The sequence below is a fragment of the Calonectris borealis genome, chromosome 1, assembly GCF_964195595.1.
Source record: "Calonectris borealis chromosome 1, bCalBor7.hap1.2, whole genome shotgun sequence".
Lineage (NCBI taxonomy): Eukaryota > Metazoa > Chordata > Aves > Procellariiformes > Procellariidae > Calonectris > Calonectris borealis.
The window spans coordinates 104,021,113-104,040,226 of record NC_134312.1 but is presented as its reverse complement, the minus strand read 5'-3'; the positions used below and the strand labels follow the sequence as shown (position 1 = coordinate 104,040,226).

At 37.2% G+C, this 19,114-nt stretch overlaps 1 protein-coding gene across 5 annotated transcripts in view; it reads left to right on the top strand.

Annotated features, from left to right (window-relative positions):
* The window catches only part of CADM2 (cell adhesion molecule 2), a 678,107-nt gene extending 660,217 nt beyond the window's left edge, over positions 1–17,890 (top strand). For 3 of the 5 annotated variants that reach the window (XM_075170255.1, XM_075170245.1, XM_075170266.1), the window contains 2 exons: positions 14,636–14,761; positions 16,364–17,890. In XM_075170255.1, the coding sequence (XP_075026356.1) occupies positions 14,636–14,761; positions 16,364–16,482 (245 nt within the window). In that variant the 3' untranslated portion in view covers positions 16,483–17,890. The remainder of the gene's footprint in view (positions 1–14,635; positions 14,762–16,363) is intronic. The other 2 variants (XM_075170287.1, XM_075170278.1) reach the window with 1 other exon arrangement.
* Positions 17,891–19,114: the final 1,224 nt, after the last annotated feature.

Below are 19,114 nucleotides of genomic sequence, written 5' to 3'. Positions count from 1 at the left end.
ACTCCCTGCTATTACAGAGAAACAACACCATCCAGAGTTTTACTCGCATGACAGTTTCTCTAGTGAGTAAAGAGATACAAGAGATTTCAAACGAGTTGACCTTGCTATAAATAAACCTAGCTATACCTGAGAAAAACAGAATTACACTAGTTTTGTCAAGCTGGCCATAAAACTGAAATCCTCAGACTGAAAATACTGCAATTGCCACAGAATGCTGAAATGTCAGCTCATTTCTTTGCAAATCTAACCTCTCAGTAATTGTAAACATAATTTGATGGAAAGTCCATTGGAACAGTTTCCTGATCTTTGACTTTCTTATTATGTATAATGCTTTGTAAAACATGATCTGAAATAATCTAGTATGGAATTTTTTTATCAGAATGGCTGCTGTGACCTGGTTTTGAGATAAAGAAAAAAATTTATTTCAAGAAAAAATAAATTATTAGAGGAAGACAAGGCCCTTTATATCACATAGAGTTTTCTTCTGCCAACATACAGCTGCTTTCTGTGGTATAATTTCTAAGGTTTTATGTGAAATCCTGCTCCCTGATTCAAGTGTGTCCATTACTAGAAAAGTAATTGGAGAGCCTGTTGAATTTTTGATAGCATGGATATAACAGTGATGGCAACAATGTAAGACAACACAGAAAGAACAGTACATCTTAAAGCAATGGTAGGATCTTAGCATCCATCTGCAGGATGCAGAACTCTGTTCATTTTAAGATGCAGAAATCTGGAAAACCTCTTTATTTTTTTAATGTATTCTTTGTTTTGGTGGCTTATGACCCATTTCCTAGAATTGTAGATTAATATAAACTGTAAGGGACCTCTGGAAATCATCTGGTCCAAGCCCAGCTTAGAGCAGGACCACTGTACATCAGGTTGCTCAGGGCCTCATTCAGGTGAGTTTTATATATGACCAAGGATGGAGAACCCACAGCATTTCCAGGTAACCTGTTCCAGTGTTTGATCATCCCTGTGGTGAAAAAAAAATTTGTATTATCTAGTTTGAATTTCCAATGTTCCAGCTTGTGTCCATTGCCCCTCATCTCTGCACACCTCTAATAAGAGTCTGGCTCAATCATCTCTTCTTGTTCCCATGCAGTAGCTGAAGATAGCAATAATGTTTCCTCCTTTAGCTCTCTCTTCCTAAGACTGAAATAAAAGTAATTCTCTCAGCATCTCCTCATACATTATGTGCTTCAGCCCCCAGCCACCTTGGTGACCCTTACTGTCTATGAGGGGGGGCAGCCACTAACTAGCTGACCTCTGCAGGGTACGTATTTGCTGCTCTCTCTTATTTTTGTGTATCATTCACCAGGATTGTCATGCTTAACATATGTGAAATATATTAAATTATGGCTTATATTTGCAGAGCCATGGTAACTTTTGGAACAATGCTAGTTTATAATAACATGAAGATTTAACCTCTTATATCCTATGACAGCAATGAAAGGCACAAATGTCCCTTGAAATATCTAACATGTTCATGTGCTCGAACACTTACTAAAGTTATTAAGAGAAATTGCTGTACCTGTACACACATTATTTTAAAACAATAACATTTTATGGCTCTTTTATTGTGATTGTTGTGATTGCTTTTGTTGCTCAGTTGTCATGAAAATGGTAGGATTACCTTGTAATACCATTCACTGAAACCTTGACAGATAGCTGCAGGTTTGCTTGCTTCATGTAATTTTAAAGTTCCAAACTGTATTGTTGCATTTGATTAACATATAGATAAAGGAACTAACCTTTAAATGCTCCCCTGAGATTTTAGGAAGTTAGTTTAACTAAATATAAAGAAGTTTAAATCATAATTTTCTAAGTTTAGTTGTAATGCATAAATTATTAGCACTTGTGAGAAAGTAGACATTACTGGGATGAAAAAGAAAACTGAAGCCAGGAGACTATAGGTGTTCATTTTTTAAACATTAATTCTCTGCTACCTTCTTGTATCAGCTGTCCTACATCTTCAATGATTCTATGATTAAAATGAAACAACTTTTCCTGTTAAATTCTAGGTTGTTTATGAACCCAAGGGTTCATGTCGACCTGTTTAACAATATTTAACAACATCCCTAATATTTCTCTGTTTGTTTTCATAATCTGGAAGTAGCGTCATCCTATTTCTGGCTTATTCCCATATTTCTGTTTATTTTTGTCTTCATCAATTACCTGGTGTGAATTACTTTTAGTAATGTAGCTGCGTAAGACTGTCTTGTTCAGTCTCATCTCTTGGAAATAAAGGCATCCAGCTATTAATTTCTTCATTATGCAGACACATAATAATAGATGCTCAGTTTCCTTTTGTCCAAATATCAAAAAATATATCCAACAAAAGCTTAGTAAAAATTAAACCCACAAAAGTCTGTTTCAAATGTTTTTAAATACTATTATATAGAATATTGTTTATAAGGACAGGTAAAGTACCTGCCTTACCCCTACTACTGTGGTATCTTAAAATCATTCATTGTTCGACGAGTCATTCTATAAGTCAAGATCATTCATTGTTCATGAGTGTCAATTTATTTTAGGGGAACTGAGGCACAGATAAACACTTTGGCAAAGTGCACACCCAGGTATTTGTTTAATGGCAAGGATTTAAACCTGATTTTCCATGCTTATGCCTGGAAAAACTAACCTTCCTCTCAAGGGTGTCACCAGCATAGTGTCCTGAGGGACACCTCACCGACCTCTAGGCCTTACGTGTTACTGTGAGCAGATGAAGCCGTCGCTAGGCAGAGCAAGTGTACATTTTTATGATTTTGCTGGACTGTAAGGTGTAAAAAAACCCTTTCCACCTTAAGTACTGAAATAGAATTTGCAGGAACAGGCCACGTGCTGCCTCCTTGGACCAGGTGACAAGAGCAGGGCTTTGATGAGAGGCTGCTACCAGCAAGGGGGACTCTCTGATTATGCACTGCCCAGCACCGCGGGCTCGCTGCTGCTTCTGGCGCCAGACCCAGACATGCTGGTGTCGGAGAGAAGCTGTTGCAACGGGCTCTGAATTCATGAATCTCACCTCCACAGGACAAGAAGCAGCTTGCTAGAGATTTCCAGAGGGGAAGGAAGGCTAAAAACACTGCTTCTCACAGCTAAAGGAGTCCTAGCTCCTTCTTTCGTTTATCTGCATCTGCTTTGGTAGCCAGTGTCTTGTAAACTGAAGCTGGGATCTAACACTGCAGTTCCAACTCAACAAAAACATTTAATCCTGTGTTAAGTCCCATTTGTTGCATACTTACTTGTTTTACTGAATTAAGGGCTGTAACACCAGAAAACTTGAAATATCCACATTTGGCTTCATATGCTCAACCTTTCAGAAAGAATATCTCTTTTTCAGCTGAATGTAGTATCTACTAGCTTCATATTGGGAATTATATTGTTATAGATGGTAGTGAGATAGTCATAACTAAAATTTTGCTGACTAACAAAACCTTCTGCATTGAACAGAACGTCATAATGATTGGAATCACATTTTTGGAATGCATCTTTATTTTTAAGCACACGGAATACTTCAGAGAGAAACGTCATGTCCCTTACATGGCTATAATGTAAAGGGGACAGACTTATTAGGAAGGAAGGGAAGAAGGAAAGAGATAAAGAAAAGGTGCTCAGCAGTGGCATTTGGAAGAGTTGCGTTAATTCCAGCTTTGTTTGGAACGTTGTTTTTTGCTTTCACATTTTGTGTTCATGCTTTTCTAAAGAGAGGACTAAGTTTTTAGAGGCCTTTTAAGAGGAGCTGTCATTTAATGAACGACTTCAGTTAAATAAGAGTGGATGCCAAGTGATGTAGGCTAATGAGACAATTTACGGTGAAGGGATTATATGGAAAATCTCAAGCAGTTAAAACAGAATAGGGAAATGAAGCAAATAAATCTGAATCTAAAAGTTAAAACTGAATAGGGAAAGGGAGAGAAAGTTACTTGTTGGACTGATCAAATAGGAGATGAGCAGAATATTTCTAGAGCAAAAAGTGCCATGAGATGTTTCCCAGGCTCATGAATGCTTCCAAGAACTTTTTCCAGAACAGTGACTAGAAGGAAGCCAATCTTAACCACTGCAGTGCAAAGAGCTGTCCTTTTAAGAGCTGTAGAGCAACAAGAGCTTTCTGCTGGGCTTTACAACAAGAATTTAAAGGGCCAAAGCTCTCCTTGCTGGGCAGCACCTTGATTTACACGGTGTCCTGGTACACTTTCTGGGCAGAATGAATGTCCAACAAGAAGGACAAATGTGATACTGTAGTCCAGAAATATCCATAGTTTGTCTAGGGGAGGAGATTTGTCCTTTTTTTAAAAAGAAGCACTGGTATTTTCAATTTTGAATTCATTTTGTTGTTCTTCTGTGAGTTGTAAACCTCAAGGAGCTGTAAGAAAGAATAGCCCTTCTAACCACAATTAGTTGCTCTGTGAATATCCCACACACATTTTTCCTCAGCCTTTCTTTCTTACCATAAGTTTTTTAAAAGACCTTCAGTAATGTAGTAAATTTTGACTCTTCACACATTGCAGCCACCACGGCAAGGAGAGGTGTAAAGTAAATGGAGAAATGGCAGCATCATTTTCTATATTTCCCCTGAAATTTCTATTGTTTCTTTTTTGGGTAGCTGGTTGGGATTTTTCTTTAATGAAAGGCCCTGAATCTCTGAATTTCTGTTCAGAGAGAGGCCTGCATTTTTTCAGCAGATAGAGTATAATTTGAAACTATCGACATATTTTGCAGGACTTTTCTGATTTTTAAAGTTCTCCTCAAGAACTGTGCCAGCACACCACTTACACTTATTTCCCCAGTGTTAGACCTTTTACAGCTTTCCAGCATCAGGAACAGTCTCAGGCTACTATAAAATTGGGTTTGCCATCTTCAAATAGTGTGAGCACAATAGGCATTTAGTAAAATAAACATGGCCCCATTATTTCTTAATGCCTTGCTTAACAGCTTTAAGATTAGACTTGGTGTCCCATACTCCCAGTAGACAGCACTTAAGCAGTGAGTAATATTTCTGTCTGCCGTAGTCAAGTAATCCCAAACATAAGTAATTTACAGGATGGCATTAGGGACTGTTACAAGAGACATATTGTAATATGTCACTGAAAATCAGCCTGCCTCTGCACGTTTGATCAACAGCCAGATGGAGGCTTTTATCACATTTATTTAATCTGAAATATACATAGTAATTACAGTGGACCTCTGATTTTTTTCAGTCCTCATTGCTGTCTCAGGAGAAAGTAGGAAATGAATCTGTCAGTTGCAAACTGGTGTGGATGTGACCCCCTTGGTAGAACCGGGATGTATTGCAGCTAGCGATTTTGAGAATAGAGATCATGAGTGCTGCTGGAAATGAATGCATGCTGCCAAGTTAAAAAAAATAGGGCCATCAACCAAAAACTGTGTAGCTTTATTTTTTTATGAATACAAAAAGCCTTTAGGAAAGCAAAGATCAACCTTATTCTTTGCAAATCCATTATCAATCAATGGCATTAAAAGCAAACCATCTCTTACTAATAGCTGGATGGTATTTAACTTTGGCATCTGAAAACAACAAAGTCTTAATGTTCCCAGAGGAGAATTTGGTTAAGATATTGAATTCCATCAAGCGTGTCGTTATTAAATGGGGAAAATATTGTTGTTTCCATTAGTACAGAGTCGGCATAAAGAATGGATGGTGTTCAGTTAAACCACAGGCAAAAATTCAAACACATTGAAGGTAGTTTTATTGCTTGGACAGAAACTTCACTAATGGATATTGCCATTGTCCCAAAGAGTTTACATAAGAATTTATGCCCTGATTAAAACAGCTATAAAAGATGCCTCACATATTAACAGGGGTGCTCACCTTCCAATCAATAATTTACTCTTCTTTTCTGTTACTCTGTGCATTACAACAGTCTGTCTCTGCTAATGTCTCTCACATTTCTGTTTCTGAGATGAGCTGGGTCAGTCAACAACCTCTTTTGGATCAGTTACCCTAACCGCAAGTATGCCTGGCTAATCTTCTAGAGATATATTGACAGATAAAATATGCTATTAACTGCCAAAGAGGAAATTCTGTTACAATTACTCATACTGAGTAGTCCCACGACAGATTAAATTGCTATTCAGCATGAATAAGGTGTCAGATTCTGGCTGTAAGTGGCTGGTTTACTGGGGTGTTTTGATGTCATTATAGGCTTATAATTATTCTAATCTGATTTGGTAAGAAAAAATTAGTATGACAAGCATAAAGAATTCATTTGAACAATAGGTTTTCTTCCACCACAGAGTAAGTTTTAATTAGAGCTGTTCTTCAATTAAATTAACGCTGCCCTTCTTGGTTTTAAAACTCTCATGAACATATTCAGTACAATGCACCTTGTGCAACTGTGAATCTGTTCATGCCTCTCCGATCCTTATACAACCATACATGTTCTCAGCTAACTTTATGTCTGTGGCTCTGCTTTACTGGTGAGAAAGCCTTCTCCCTAGCTTCTGCCATTGGGAACAGCTTTGTCTCTATCTCTACACTTCACTGAACCTCTCCATTTGTTTCATACCATTTCTCAGCTGAAAGCATGTCTTTCTTGCACTGCTTACTTGAGGTAGTATTTACTATTTAAGCTCTGTGGTGGTACTGATTAGCTTTGAGAAGCAATCTGTGAGGGAGTTTGTATAACAGATAGCATAAAAACAAAATGGCAAAAAAGTGGAAACATTTATACAACTTTCTAGTAGGCTTAAGCTATTGGGACTTCCTTAAGGTTAGCAGAATAACTTTCTTAAATGCTTTGAGCGATTACTCTCTTAGCAATCTCACAATGGTTCATGACATGTAGCTGTGGTGATAATGTGTTGCTTTCTCGTGGTACGTGAAAGACAAGACTGCCAGAGACCATCTGAGTACCTGGCCCCAACCCCTGCGATGGCAGGCAGCAAGAGATGCCTATGCTCAGAAAACTCTGCTGAGCATATGCTCCACGCTCCCTTCCCATGCAATCATGTTCATATTCTCTCTAGCAAACCGAAGTCTATAGGAAGTGACCAATAGCCACAACTATAAGGTACTACGAGGAAGGGAGCAGAAGAGTACATTGGCATCTCCAGTCTCTGTGTTAATTAGAGAATGGTTCATTATTTGTATAGATAATTAACTTCTGATGACAGGAAAAGGAGTTGTGCGCACACACACACCTACTCCAGCTGGTGCCTGTCCTTTTTTTGATAAAGAAAACCAAGAAGAGCAGGGATCCTCCTGTATTTATTGATGGAAAGTCATCAGAGGAAAGATGACACTTACGAAATGTGTAGGAAGTCATGCATCTTGATTTTCTAGGTAGGGATGGGTTCTTCCTTTTTTTTTTTTTTTTTTTTGGAAGTATCTAATAGGCTGAAGTTTGTAAACTTCAATGTGCTGTCTTTTGTTTTCTGCAATGGAGGCACTGAGCATTCTGGAACTTCACAGGAAGATGAAAATTAAAATGTTGGAAGCAGAGTTAAGGCATCACTTGCCTGTTGCTGCAGCCCACAGTCAACTCATTTAGGGAGAGAAACTTAACGGGGAAATTCTACAGTCATGTGCCAGTTGTCTCTTTCCCGATAGCATCCCGTTTCAGTAGCCAGAAGTTATAGCTGGACAGGCTGCAAGTGTTTCTTCAAACCCTGAATTGACTTAATTATCCTCTACAGAAAATAGGATGAAGGCAAAAATTTGCAGATTTTAGTTCTTTTTTTCCTAAGACAAAGTCTGAAGCAATTAATAAGTTTATTGACAGACAAAGATATAGTGTTGTCAATAAGAGAAGTCTTTTATGTGCTCTAATCAGAGGAACTGTTCCCTTCAGGAAACTGGAGCTTTTAAAGCAGTACTAAGAAAAAAAAAAGAAAAGAAAAGAAAAAAAACCTTTAAAAAAACCCGTGTCAATGACACAAGGCACAAGATTTGGAACGAGGCTCTAAGGACGCTGAAATATATCGTTAAACTTTTCATCTTAATGTTGTAGGTATACAGCTCTCTTATTATCATTGCAAAAAATACATTTACAAAATAAATAAGTGTGGGTAATGCTTTTATTTACTTTTGACAAGGACCACCTACTTACAAATACACATCAGAAGACATTTGGGTTTTTCTCTCCACTGAAAGAAGTCTTAGATTCACGAGAACAACATGAACTCTTCAAAAGGAGCTGTAGGATCAGCTGCTGAAACATTAGTGTGGGACTTTTATCCTTCTGGGATGTGGGCTCTTCTTAATAGGAATGTATATATAATTCAGTACTGTGAAAAAAACCACTTAGAGGCAAAATGGGCCAAATGTGCTACTGCAGTAACACGGGAAGAAAAGGCTATCAATTCCTTTGAAGGTTTACAAGTAAACTTTTTTTCTGCCTGTCTTCTCTATGGTTGATGATGTTCTACTATTAAAATAGCAGTTTATATATGCTGTATATTAGTACGCTGTTTTGTTCTTCTTTGCTTCAGGCACTGAAGGAAAAAGAAGCTTGTCACATATTTTAAGTTCAGAATTGGTTAATAACAAAACACATTTTCAACGAATTTCACAACCAGCCCCTTTGGGCAGCTACTTTTTGCAATTTAAATGAAGGTGCAGAAACTTTCTTTTCCCCCTTAACAATACTTTCACAAGTTTTACGTACGTGTATTTTAGTGGTTAGCAGTATATTACAAAATGAGATTAAAAGTACCTGTTTCAGCACTCCAGGCCAGGCAAGGGAAATTGAACTCTGGGGTGCCCAAATTAAGATGCTAAAATGGGTAAATTCTACTTACCAGCATTTATTACAGACAGCACTACTGCCGCTTTTCCTAAAGCAAATACCTTGTCAGCTATCACTCCAGTCCTACCTCCTATCATATTGTGAGTAAATTCCTATTTTAGTCTTTTTTTCTACTGATGTTAGACAAATCATTGAGTTTTGTTTGTTTGCTTGTTTGTTTTTAATTTTTAATTTTTTTCCAAAGCTTACATTTCTGGGACAGTTAAAAAATATATGGACCCTATGGCTGAATCTGGCAAATGATATTAGCCTAAATACATTTTAAAAACCAGGTTTGTTCCATAAGCGGCAGAAAGAAATCTTCTGTGGTTTCCAATGAGATTGTGCCTCGTGGATGACTGCCTTTTTAATTGAATTATACAAATACTGCAGTGTGAGCTGACCCATTATGAGACAAGAAGGAAGAGAAGCAGGAAGAGTGGGTATAGGGGGAAGAGGAAAGAGGAAGAAGGTGAGGTGGAAAGGGCTCAAATGTTATAAATGCCACCTAACCATGTGAAAAGCTTCAAACAGGATCTGTGCCGTATTGGACACCAAAGTATGTGTAATGGAGAGAAACCTCTAATGAAAAATTGATTCTTGGGCACAGATTTTGACTGAAGCTTTTGTCTCTGTTAGGGTTTTTCTAAAGTCATCCTTCCTATATCTAATAAGGTTTGAGCTCCTAGAGCAACCGGTCCTCTCAGGTTAGTTATAGGAAAACAATAATCTTGAGATCTTTACTGCCTATTAAAACTCATTGTAATGGATCCATGGTTCTTCTTAAGTAATTTGGACAGAGTGAAAGAGCATGATCACACAAGCTAGCTCTCCTTAGGAAATTAAGCTGAAATGCATAGAAATTTCAGTGGGTAATATTTCTCATTTAACTTACATTCACTGGTGGACTTCACAAAATCCAAAACTACTTGCTTCCCATAGTTTTTGCAGTTCGCTTTCCTCTGGCTAAGGCACTTAAAAGTAGTACAGGTTTAGATGTCTCATGATTTGTGGTTCCTTGCTAGATTTTCTCCAGAGACGTTCACTGGCTCCCACCACTCATTTTCATCCCACCCTCATCTGCAACAATTCAACAGCCCTTCAAATATGACAGAGCAATTTATTTAATTTTTGTGCTTTTTGGGTTTCCCCATTCTAAAATGCACATTGCTTTACTGATCTGATTTTGAGCCAGGCCCTTCAAACAATTACTTTTGCAAAAGTATGAAGTATTGGCAAGTTGTACTGCGGGTGATAACAAGTCCCTGAATATGGGGAAAGAAGCAGGAGTCACTTGAAAAGATTTTTCTGCCACATAGATTGTAACATGGAGCCATGCCCCAGCATGCCTTGCTGGAGCAGTTCTACTTTGCCTCAGCAATTGATTATTCATGAAATCAGTAAAAGTGACTGTAGGCTGGTGGTTTCAGTACTTCTCTGAGAAATGGGACATCCCTGTTCTTTTCTCAGCCTTAACGAACAGTAATTTATGAATAATACATCTGCTTAATATGTCTTCATTTTGTGAATGCTGTTTAAGCTCCACAGCAATTTAAGACCTTTATTTCCAATTTTTCTTTTAGTATAAACGGTCAAAACAAATTATTATTTTGGATGCCTCAAACCTGGGTACATCTCATGCTCAGAGTGATTTTTGAAAACTTCAGCACCTAAGCCAAAAATACGCATTAATAAACACATTAATAAATACACATTAATAAAAAACACATTAATAAAGTTCTGCAGTAAAGGGCGCTACTTGAGCATATATTCCCCAAAATATGCCATTTCAGCATTCACAAATGTGCTTGTTCTCCTTTTGCTCGGAAAGGGTTATCTGACCCTTTCCTGCAGCCTGCTCAGTCAAGTCAACTATGTATAAATAAGAAGGAAACTTATGCAGGAAGAAAATGAAATTAGATGAATAATTAACATATACTTTATGCAAAAGCATGAAAAACTCTTCCAAAATTTCTCTGCTTAACTAACGTATGAATTCATATAAAAATATTCTATACTGAAACTTTGTTACAGGTTATAAAAAGCACATATCTACTTATTTAATAGGTCTAAGATTTATCTGATGTGTTTCACTTCTTATTGAATGATTTTTTTTTTCCTCTTAGTCATTTTAAGTGTGCTATTTCTGTAGGTTTGTGAACAAACAGTAACAGGCAAATCCCAGAAGTTGAAAATGGGTGCAACTTCACAGCATCAGCAATCAGTATTTTGAAGAAGCTTCCTAAATTTAGGACAAAAACAAATAAAAGAGAATTATGAGCTTTTGTGTCATTATTTTGCCATAAGATTTCCTTAGTCTCATCAAAGGATGAAATAAACAGAAAAAGACCTGATCTTTGAAGAAGATCTATTCTGATTACAAAATTTCTATTTCACTGTTTCAGGCCATGACTACTGTAGCTGCCTGTGCTCATGCAGTAAAAAACAATCTGTATTTAAAACAGGAACAGAGTAATCTAATTTTTTTTTTTATGGTGACAGCTGGATTATAAGTATTTATTGCACAGTTGCATACTTAAGATTTCATTTGCTGGAGTTATGTGTGTGGCAGGGTAGAATTTACCTGGTAAAGCCCATGAGGCTTATAATGGGAATCTAAAAATAATCTGAATACTGTTCTATTTTTTGGAAAACAAACTGCGGAGTGGTCAGCACCCAAATACACACTTAGCACTTTTAGGAACTTTAATGGGAGTTGCTAATACAAATGCCCAGAATGCTTAGATAATTATACATGTGCACTGTATAAATACCTAAAATACAAAATGGCATAGTTTCCAAACCCCTGTGTTTCTATCTTTCAGATACTTTCAGGCACATTTTGACATAGTAATTATTTATACGATGACAGATAGCCCTAGATCTATAATTCACTCATGGGGCTTAGGTCATTTCATAAAAGGCAAAAGTATAGTGCATTACTCTGTATGCATAATGTAGAGCATATTTATATTTAATGCTAACAGTATTTTTCTATGAGGAGAACATTTCTATGAGGTGCACTTCCTGTTCAGAATATTGTTTATGTTGTACAGATTTTCATTTTGAAATGAAAGAGTGCATGTTTCCCAAGAGAATGTTGGCCACTTTTGAGGATCTTTCTTTATTTCCTTCCCTTCCATCTCTTCCTTCCTCTCCTTCTTTCCTTTTTTCTTTTTAACAAATAAATTGTTCTGTGGTAACGTAATGGTAATAGGTCATGTACAAGTTCTTTTGTGGACAAACTTGTCTAGCAATACTTATCAATATAATCTGGCTTTGATACCAGGGTTAAGAGATTATAGAAGAAATACAATACTACCTTTGTCTTCCAATGGATACTTAAATTAATTTTCAAGTTAAAAATTTCAACCTATAGCAGCAGTAGAATCTCATTAATCCACACTAATAGTTGGGAACCTTATATTTATGCTGGCTTTCGGTCACTTCATGTAGTCACAGCAGATATGTCAGAGGAGGAGTGAGTAGCTATATATAGGAAATTACCTGAGGATGAAAACACAGAGGCATATTCATCTCAGTGTATTGTGAGGATTTTTATCTAAATGTTTATTAAAGCTCACAGAGGAGATATGTCATAAATCTGGGTATTGAGCTAAGGCTGTACGCTGCAATCAGCTTCTCAAAAAACTGCCTCTAGATAAAGTGCTGTGCTAACCCTTCTCTGGATTATACTCTGCATCAGGAAGTATATTATCCCTTCAAATATCTCCTTTCATTCTTTAATTTTACTGCTAGTATACTAGCAGGAGTTAGCTTTTAGTGGGAAAACATATTCGTGCTGCTCCTGGCCCAGTGTTGGGGAAGAGCATCTCCTGCAGGTCACACGCAGCACTTGGGGACATTGCTACCCCTTAGTGCCCAAATGGGTGCTGCCTTTTTGCTGCAGGGAGGAGGTTTACGGCAATGTTGCTACAGGCACCACAGCAGGAATTTGCTAGATGGCTCAAGCAGGCTGACAATCCTGCAGCAAGCTGTCACCTTCCATTTTCTCAAGCGAGCTGTCACCTCCTCCTTACTCCCCTCAGAAAACAGAGCCTCGGCAAGGCATGGGAAAGGATGGCTGCGCGCTCCAAGCTCTCGCTGTTAGGAGACAAGATTGCAGCCGTCTTGCTTTTCCCTCCAAGGCTGCTGGCACACAGAACTCAGGGTCATTTTTAATCACCAAAATAGAGCCGAAGTCCCCTTGGACTCATTCTGCGTACTCAGCATAGTGCCAGCAACAGTAGCACTGTGCCAGGAGGTTCATGGAAACAGAGGAGGGGGCAGGCATAGCTGACTTTTTAAGGTGTTTCTAGCTTTTTTGAGGCCAATACCTACTATTTGCCATCATGTCCACAGACGTGCTGTGGCCAGCTTCCCCAAAGTCCTCTTAGCAGCCAGAAGAGAAAGATGTGGGAGCTCAGAATGCCAGCAATAAGTGACAAAGCCATGCCTGACGGGTTCAGTGACTGTTAAGAGCAGAACTGTATCTGTAACAGTGGCCGTACCACTTTCTGCTCCAGCAAACCTGAACGTGTAGTTTCAGTATGCCTGACAGTTTACAAAAGGAGGGGAAAACATGATTCTTTTATTTCATCCATATAACGTTATACTTATGTACACTTGTGTGTATGTAGATACATCTATACATCTTACTGTTATACAGTGATCCTGGTCAGCAGAATGTAATTATGGTATCATGGAATCACACCTCCTTGGCATTACCAGAGGCCCTTCTATCATCTTTACAGACTTGCCCTCTTTTCTGTGTAAATATTTTTCCTGCCTTTCCCTTTTGCAAAGCAAAGAAGTTGTTTGCAAACTATTTGTAGAGTATAAACAGCTCCTACAAGGGAAATGCCCTTGAAGCAGTGAGAGTAGACTGAGTGCAACATACAGTACATGCTAATAGCGTCTTCAGAGAATTACTATTACTTCGTAGCAGAGGCATTTTCATTAAAACAGAAATCTTACCGTGATCCTTAGATTGAATTTTTACCTTCTTTTGCATATTTCAGGTGAGTCAACAGTCACAGGTTGCTGGTTCGTTGTTCAAAATCCCCAAAGAATTACTCACCCCTAAGTCGTGCTATTTCCCATGATTGCCTCTTTGCAACTTTTGTGAAGCACCAGGCAACAGAACAGGCAAATGACCAGCACAGAGACCTTGAGTCTGGCAATATTCCTAGCGCTCTGCACCGAGTTAGTAAAATGAACCTGCTAATACATTGTTATATCTATTACAGCTTGCTCACGTTGGGTGTTAATCAAGTATTCATAGTAAATTCTCAAACTGACGCTTGAGACTGAATGATGATCTTTCAGGTTGCCTGATACTTTTATCTGACCAAATTCATGCAGACTCAGCCATGTGCAGAGGAACTTGGCACGGCTGCACTTTATCTGCCTTTTTATTTCTGGTGCAATAGGATCAGAATGAGAGGAAGAGAATATACAAGGGTTCCCTACTGAGAATAAGTTCTATAAATTATGTATTATGCAGACACTATTCTGCTGATGCTATCTGATCCCCAATTCTCAGTTCCTTGTTTTTCCTTCTATAAATAGCTATGGCCAGGTTTTCAGTTGTAAAATGACGAGGGCAAAACCAGAAACCTTTCCCATTTAATAACCTCTGCCAAAGAAGAATAAGGTAATATTTTTCATAACTGTGATGTCCTCAGGGCTTTAACAATCTGGGAATACAAGCAGCACTATGTTGTTGATAAGATACTGGTAGTAAAAGTGGGAATAACCATGCTGAATATTAAAGAAGGAAATGCCCTATTTTCAGGATGATCGGTATAAAACTTGGTATTGTGAATTTTCCTGTCAATTTTTGTCTGTGTAGGACCACTTTCGCTTTTTGTTTCTCCCTATAGATCCAAATGCTTTGGCTGGACAGACCGGACCTGACCATGCTCTTATAGGAGGAATAGTGGCTGTAGTTGTCTTTGTAACACTATGTTCTATAATTCTCCTTGGTCGATACCTGGCAAGACATAAAGGTAGGACAGATTTAGTGGAAGTTCTGTCACTTTTGGAAGCAAAGCATGATTTCACCTGTCAGTGCTGTTCCCTTTTGCCGTCCCCCATCTGCTAAATGATTTGGACAAGAAAGCTCAGTTCACAGTCCAGTCGCAAGTGAAGTCCCTGTGAATTTTACCCAGTCTTACAGTGGACTGGCTAAGGCAAAGGGCATCTACTTACATGCCCAAGGTCATCTCATAAGTCAGCGATTTAGAGAGACTAGGAGGTAAGATTGCCCCTTGGTTTTGGCCCTTAGCTCTAGGCAGTTGATTACATGATCTCATAGTTTTAACTAGTATATCAATTCAGCAGAATATATAGAGAGAGAGAGAGAGAGTGAACAACATTTTTTATTTTCATACAATACTTTAAGTACATATTTAAAAGATAATATGAGAAGCCCGTGGTCAGTTTTCAGATCAGTGACTCTTTTACCAATGATCCTCCTGGAATAAGGGGTTCATTCCTGGGCCAAGCTTTACTTTATTCAGAGATTTCACCTTAAGAATTCTACTCCCTTCATTTTCAATCCCCCCCCGCCCCCCGCCATTAGACATAACAGGGGTGGAGTGACACTGACTTCTGACTAAGCTTCTCTATGATCCTATTTTGATCTAGTTAATTCCAAAATAATTTCTTGAGATTTAACCTCCCAATGGCTTGTAGACCTATTGTTAAAACTCGGTTGATTGCTTACCCACCTCCCCCCCAAAAAAAAAGAAAAGTGAAGAGAGGATTAGTGTTATTATTAACTCATTAAATCTCATTTTAGATAGGATAATCATATGGCTAGCAGACATGAGCTAATAAAAACATCTTTTTAATTTGTTTGGACTGTGAGGGGGAAAACAAGATTTTTTTTAGTGAGTCAGTGAAAGTGTGTCTCTTCTGTTTTACTTTCCTGATTGAACAGTTACACATCTTATGCCAACATAAATAATGCTTTTTACAAAGGGAAAGTTAACTATTGTACATAATACTTTTTATTCATATCCTGAGTATAAAAATATCTGTGATAGTATAATGTGAGCGGATTCGGTTAATGAAACTACCTCAATTTTGTAATTCTTGGCAATTACGATAATACAATTCTGTAAAATTAAAGTATAGATACTATCAAGAAACAATAGGAATACAAAAATAATCAGTGGCCATTTACAAAAAAAAAAAAACAAACACATTTATGAATATCTAAGTCTTCAGAGTTGGTTTGTTTTTTATGGGTAGGTGTTCCATGAAATAACCTGAGATTTTATCACTTATTCTATAATTGCAAAATATATTGCATATTACTGCAGTTAGATAAAGTGGATTTCTATTAAAACGTTTCCTTAATTTATTGTGGACATATTTGAATTTGTGTATGTGCATTATCAGTATTAATACTATAAATATGTCTTATACAAATTAGAAAGTTGAGCATACCTGTATGATGTATACTAAAATTGTGTAAAAATATTTGTCCACTCATGATGCAATTGGAGCATTGTTAGAAATGTACTTCCTATAATGCAACGTAAAGCTAAAAACCCCCTAATCTTTCTTTTTTTTTTTCTTTTCTGTTGTACTGATTCCTATAGGAACGTATTTAACAAATGAAGCAAAAGGAGCTGAAGATGCACCTGATGCCGACACAGCCATTATCAATGCAGAAGGCAGCCAAGTCAATGCAGAGGAGAAAAAAGAATATTTCATTTAGATGCAGAGCTAGAATCTTGGAGTTTTACTTATCAGGCTGACTGCTGGAGAAAACTGGCTATCATTTCTCAGAATTCATTTCTGCCATCTTCTGCTATCTTTATTAACTTGCATACCTGCTATAAGTAGCCAGTTTATGCCAACAATCAGCTGTTGACATCATCATTCTATAATTACAGTATCATGCGTAAAGCAGGACATTTCTTATTGCCTAAAATTCATATCCACTGCTCTCTTAACATACAGTGCTTGAATATACAGCCTTAACAATGTTAAACATCATCTTAATCCAAGTTTTCTACATTTTTAAATGTTATGCAGCTTTCTTCTTTTTCAGTTTTCTTTTATCACGTCCCCACTAGTGTGTCATAGAACAATATTCATAACAAATGCTATTAATTAGGTAAGGACCTAATTTACTTACATAAAATGTTAAGTCTGAGATTAGAGGTTTACAAAGAATGTTTTATACATGTCTATCTATAATTCAAAAAGCAACTTGGTTTTGAAACATATGCCCTAGGAAACACAAACTGAAATCTTTTTAGTATAGTTTCGTGTATGCTTGGATTTGGTGGGAAAAAACTATCAGTCCACTGAATTTTTTGCTTTGTTTTGCTTTGTTTTGTTATGTTTTAAATGGTACCTTGACAACAGTGCCATGTTTCAGTGGTAAAAACATGCTGAATAGCTATACAGATTCTGCAAAGTTAGATAACAGTGCTTCATTTGAAACAAATTTTACTGCTTTTTGGGATCGCAAAGATTAGCGAACTTTCTTAGTAATTTCTGTTTTTATAATTTATTTGCTTCACATGAACTCACCTGCCTACTCAAATTTGAAGTGTTTGTGGGGCACAACTGCAAGGCATTTTAGTATCTGTATATAGTGCATATAATAAATTCAATTAAACATTATTTGATACATATTTAACTTTTTTGGCAGTAGCTAAGTCAGTCACAAGTAAGCATTTTCTAATGTCCGTTATATCCCTTTAGATATGACTCAAATCAATATTCTGAGTAGATAACATGTATTAGTATTTTTTTGTCTGTATGTCCTAGCACTGTTCAGCAGCAATCTTTTCTAGTTCTTGTTAATTTTTCTTTGTTATACAATGGAAGCACAATGTTATATGGAAAGGTAGTTTTAAGCTAACAACCAGTGCACAGCCTCAGGTTTTAAATTACAACCACATTTGATTACTATCCTTAAAAAATACTATTGAGTTGCTAAAATTCTCAATTTTTAATTTGGCAGTTCCAAAGCTGCTTCTCTATGTTGGTTTGCCAAAAAAAAAAAAGAAAAAAGAAAAAAAAAGAAAAAAATAGAAGTGTTAAAACAAAAGATATATGTTTTGTGTATACAGTAAATGGACTAATTCTTTATATTAAATTCCTGTCTATGCATTTTGTGAGGTACAAACTTATGTCACCGTGAATGATAGAGAATTCCTGCCATGCTTTTAGCTCCACAGTGAAAGTCTGTTTGGATTATTTCTGAATTTTTTTGTGTAATTGACAGCTGAAAAATCACGTGCTCTTAAATATGACAACAAAACACTCTAAGCCCATCGGCTTATTTCCTCTTCCAATGAAATAAAAGGGTTGCCATAACAGCTCTTGGAAATGATTCTACACTGGAGAACGCAAGTTAGTCTAGCTGGAGCTTGTCTCGCTCCTCAGTTTTGCACCTTTGACAAAAGAGTATTTCTCTCTGGTTGCTGTACTTGTGAAGCCTAAAAGCATGATGGTCTGCTGTAAAGGACTTTCTCCTGGGATTTTATTTTTGTGTGGGGAAGGGAGAGTTTGGAATATGACATCATGTAGTATGGTAAAATGGAAGATAAAGGTGCTGTGTCAGATTATTTATCAGAAGAGTATAAACCTTTTAAGGACAATATTAGAGTATTTTAATTGTTTTTGTTGAAACATTTATCCTGTTAATTTCTAAGAAAAAAGGGTGACGTCAATCAAAGCAGCACTTTTTTTCAAAATATACAGACATAAATAATATGATGTGGTTGAGTGTTAACATAATAAATCATATACAGTATGACATTTTAAAGAAATAAGTCTGCATTGATGTGATTGCATGCTTGTTTTTACAGTTCACTCCATACCCATCTGTGGAAAAATGCAATAATATGTTAATATAATATGGTAGTTTGAGAGAACCAGGTAGGTGCTACTAGACACATTGAAAACTAGTATAGGTTTACAAGATATTCATGTCTTTCAAAACATACACATGTAAAAGGCTGGCAAAGGAAGTCATTCAGTTTAATACCAAAAATATGGGTTCTTGTCACATCAGTAAGTTACTTTAGCCACAGTGCAGTACCACATACGACAAGGTTTTATTTCAGGACCTGGGGCCCAGTTCAACTAAGCATTTAAGCACATGCTCAGCTTCAGGCGTCGGAGAAGTTCCGTTGGACTGTAAGGCACTATTCATATGCTTAAAAATAAGTGCTTCCCTGGATGAGGGCCTTATTTGCTCAAGTGGAATTCCCCACCAGCGTGGTGCTTACGCCTTTTTTCATTCTTCCTAACTCCAGCTTGCTTGAATAGTAGGGTTGTTACTTGAACCATTACCCAACCGAGGTCAGGTAGGACCTTCAAAAGCAGGA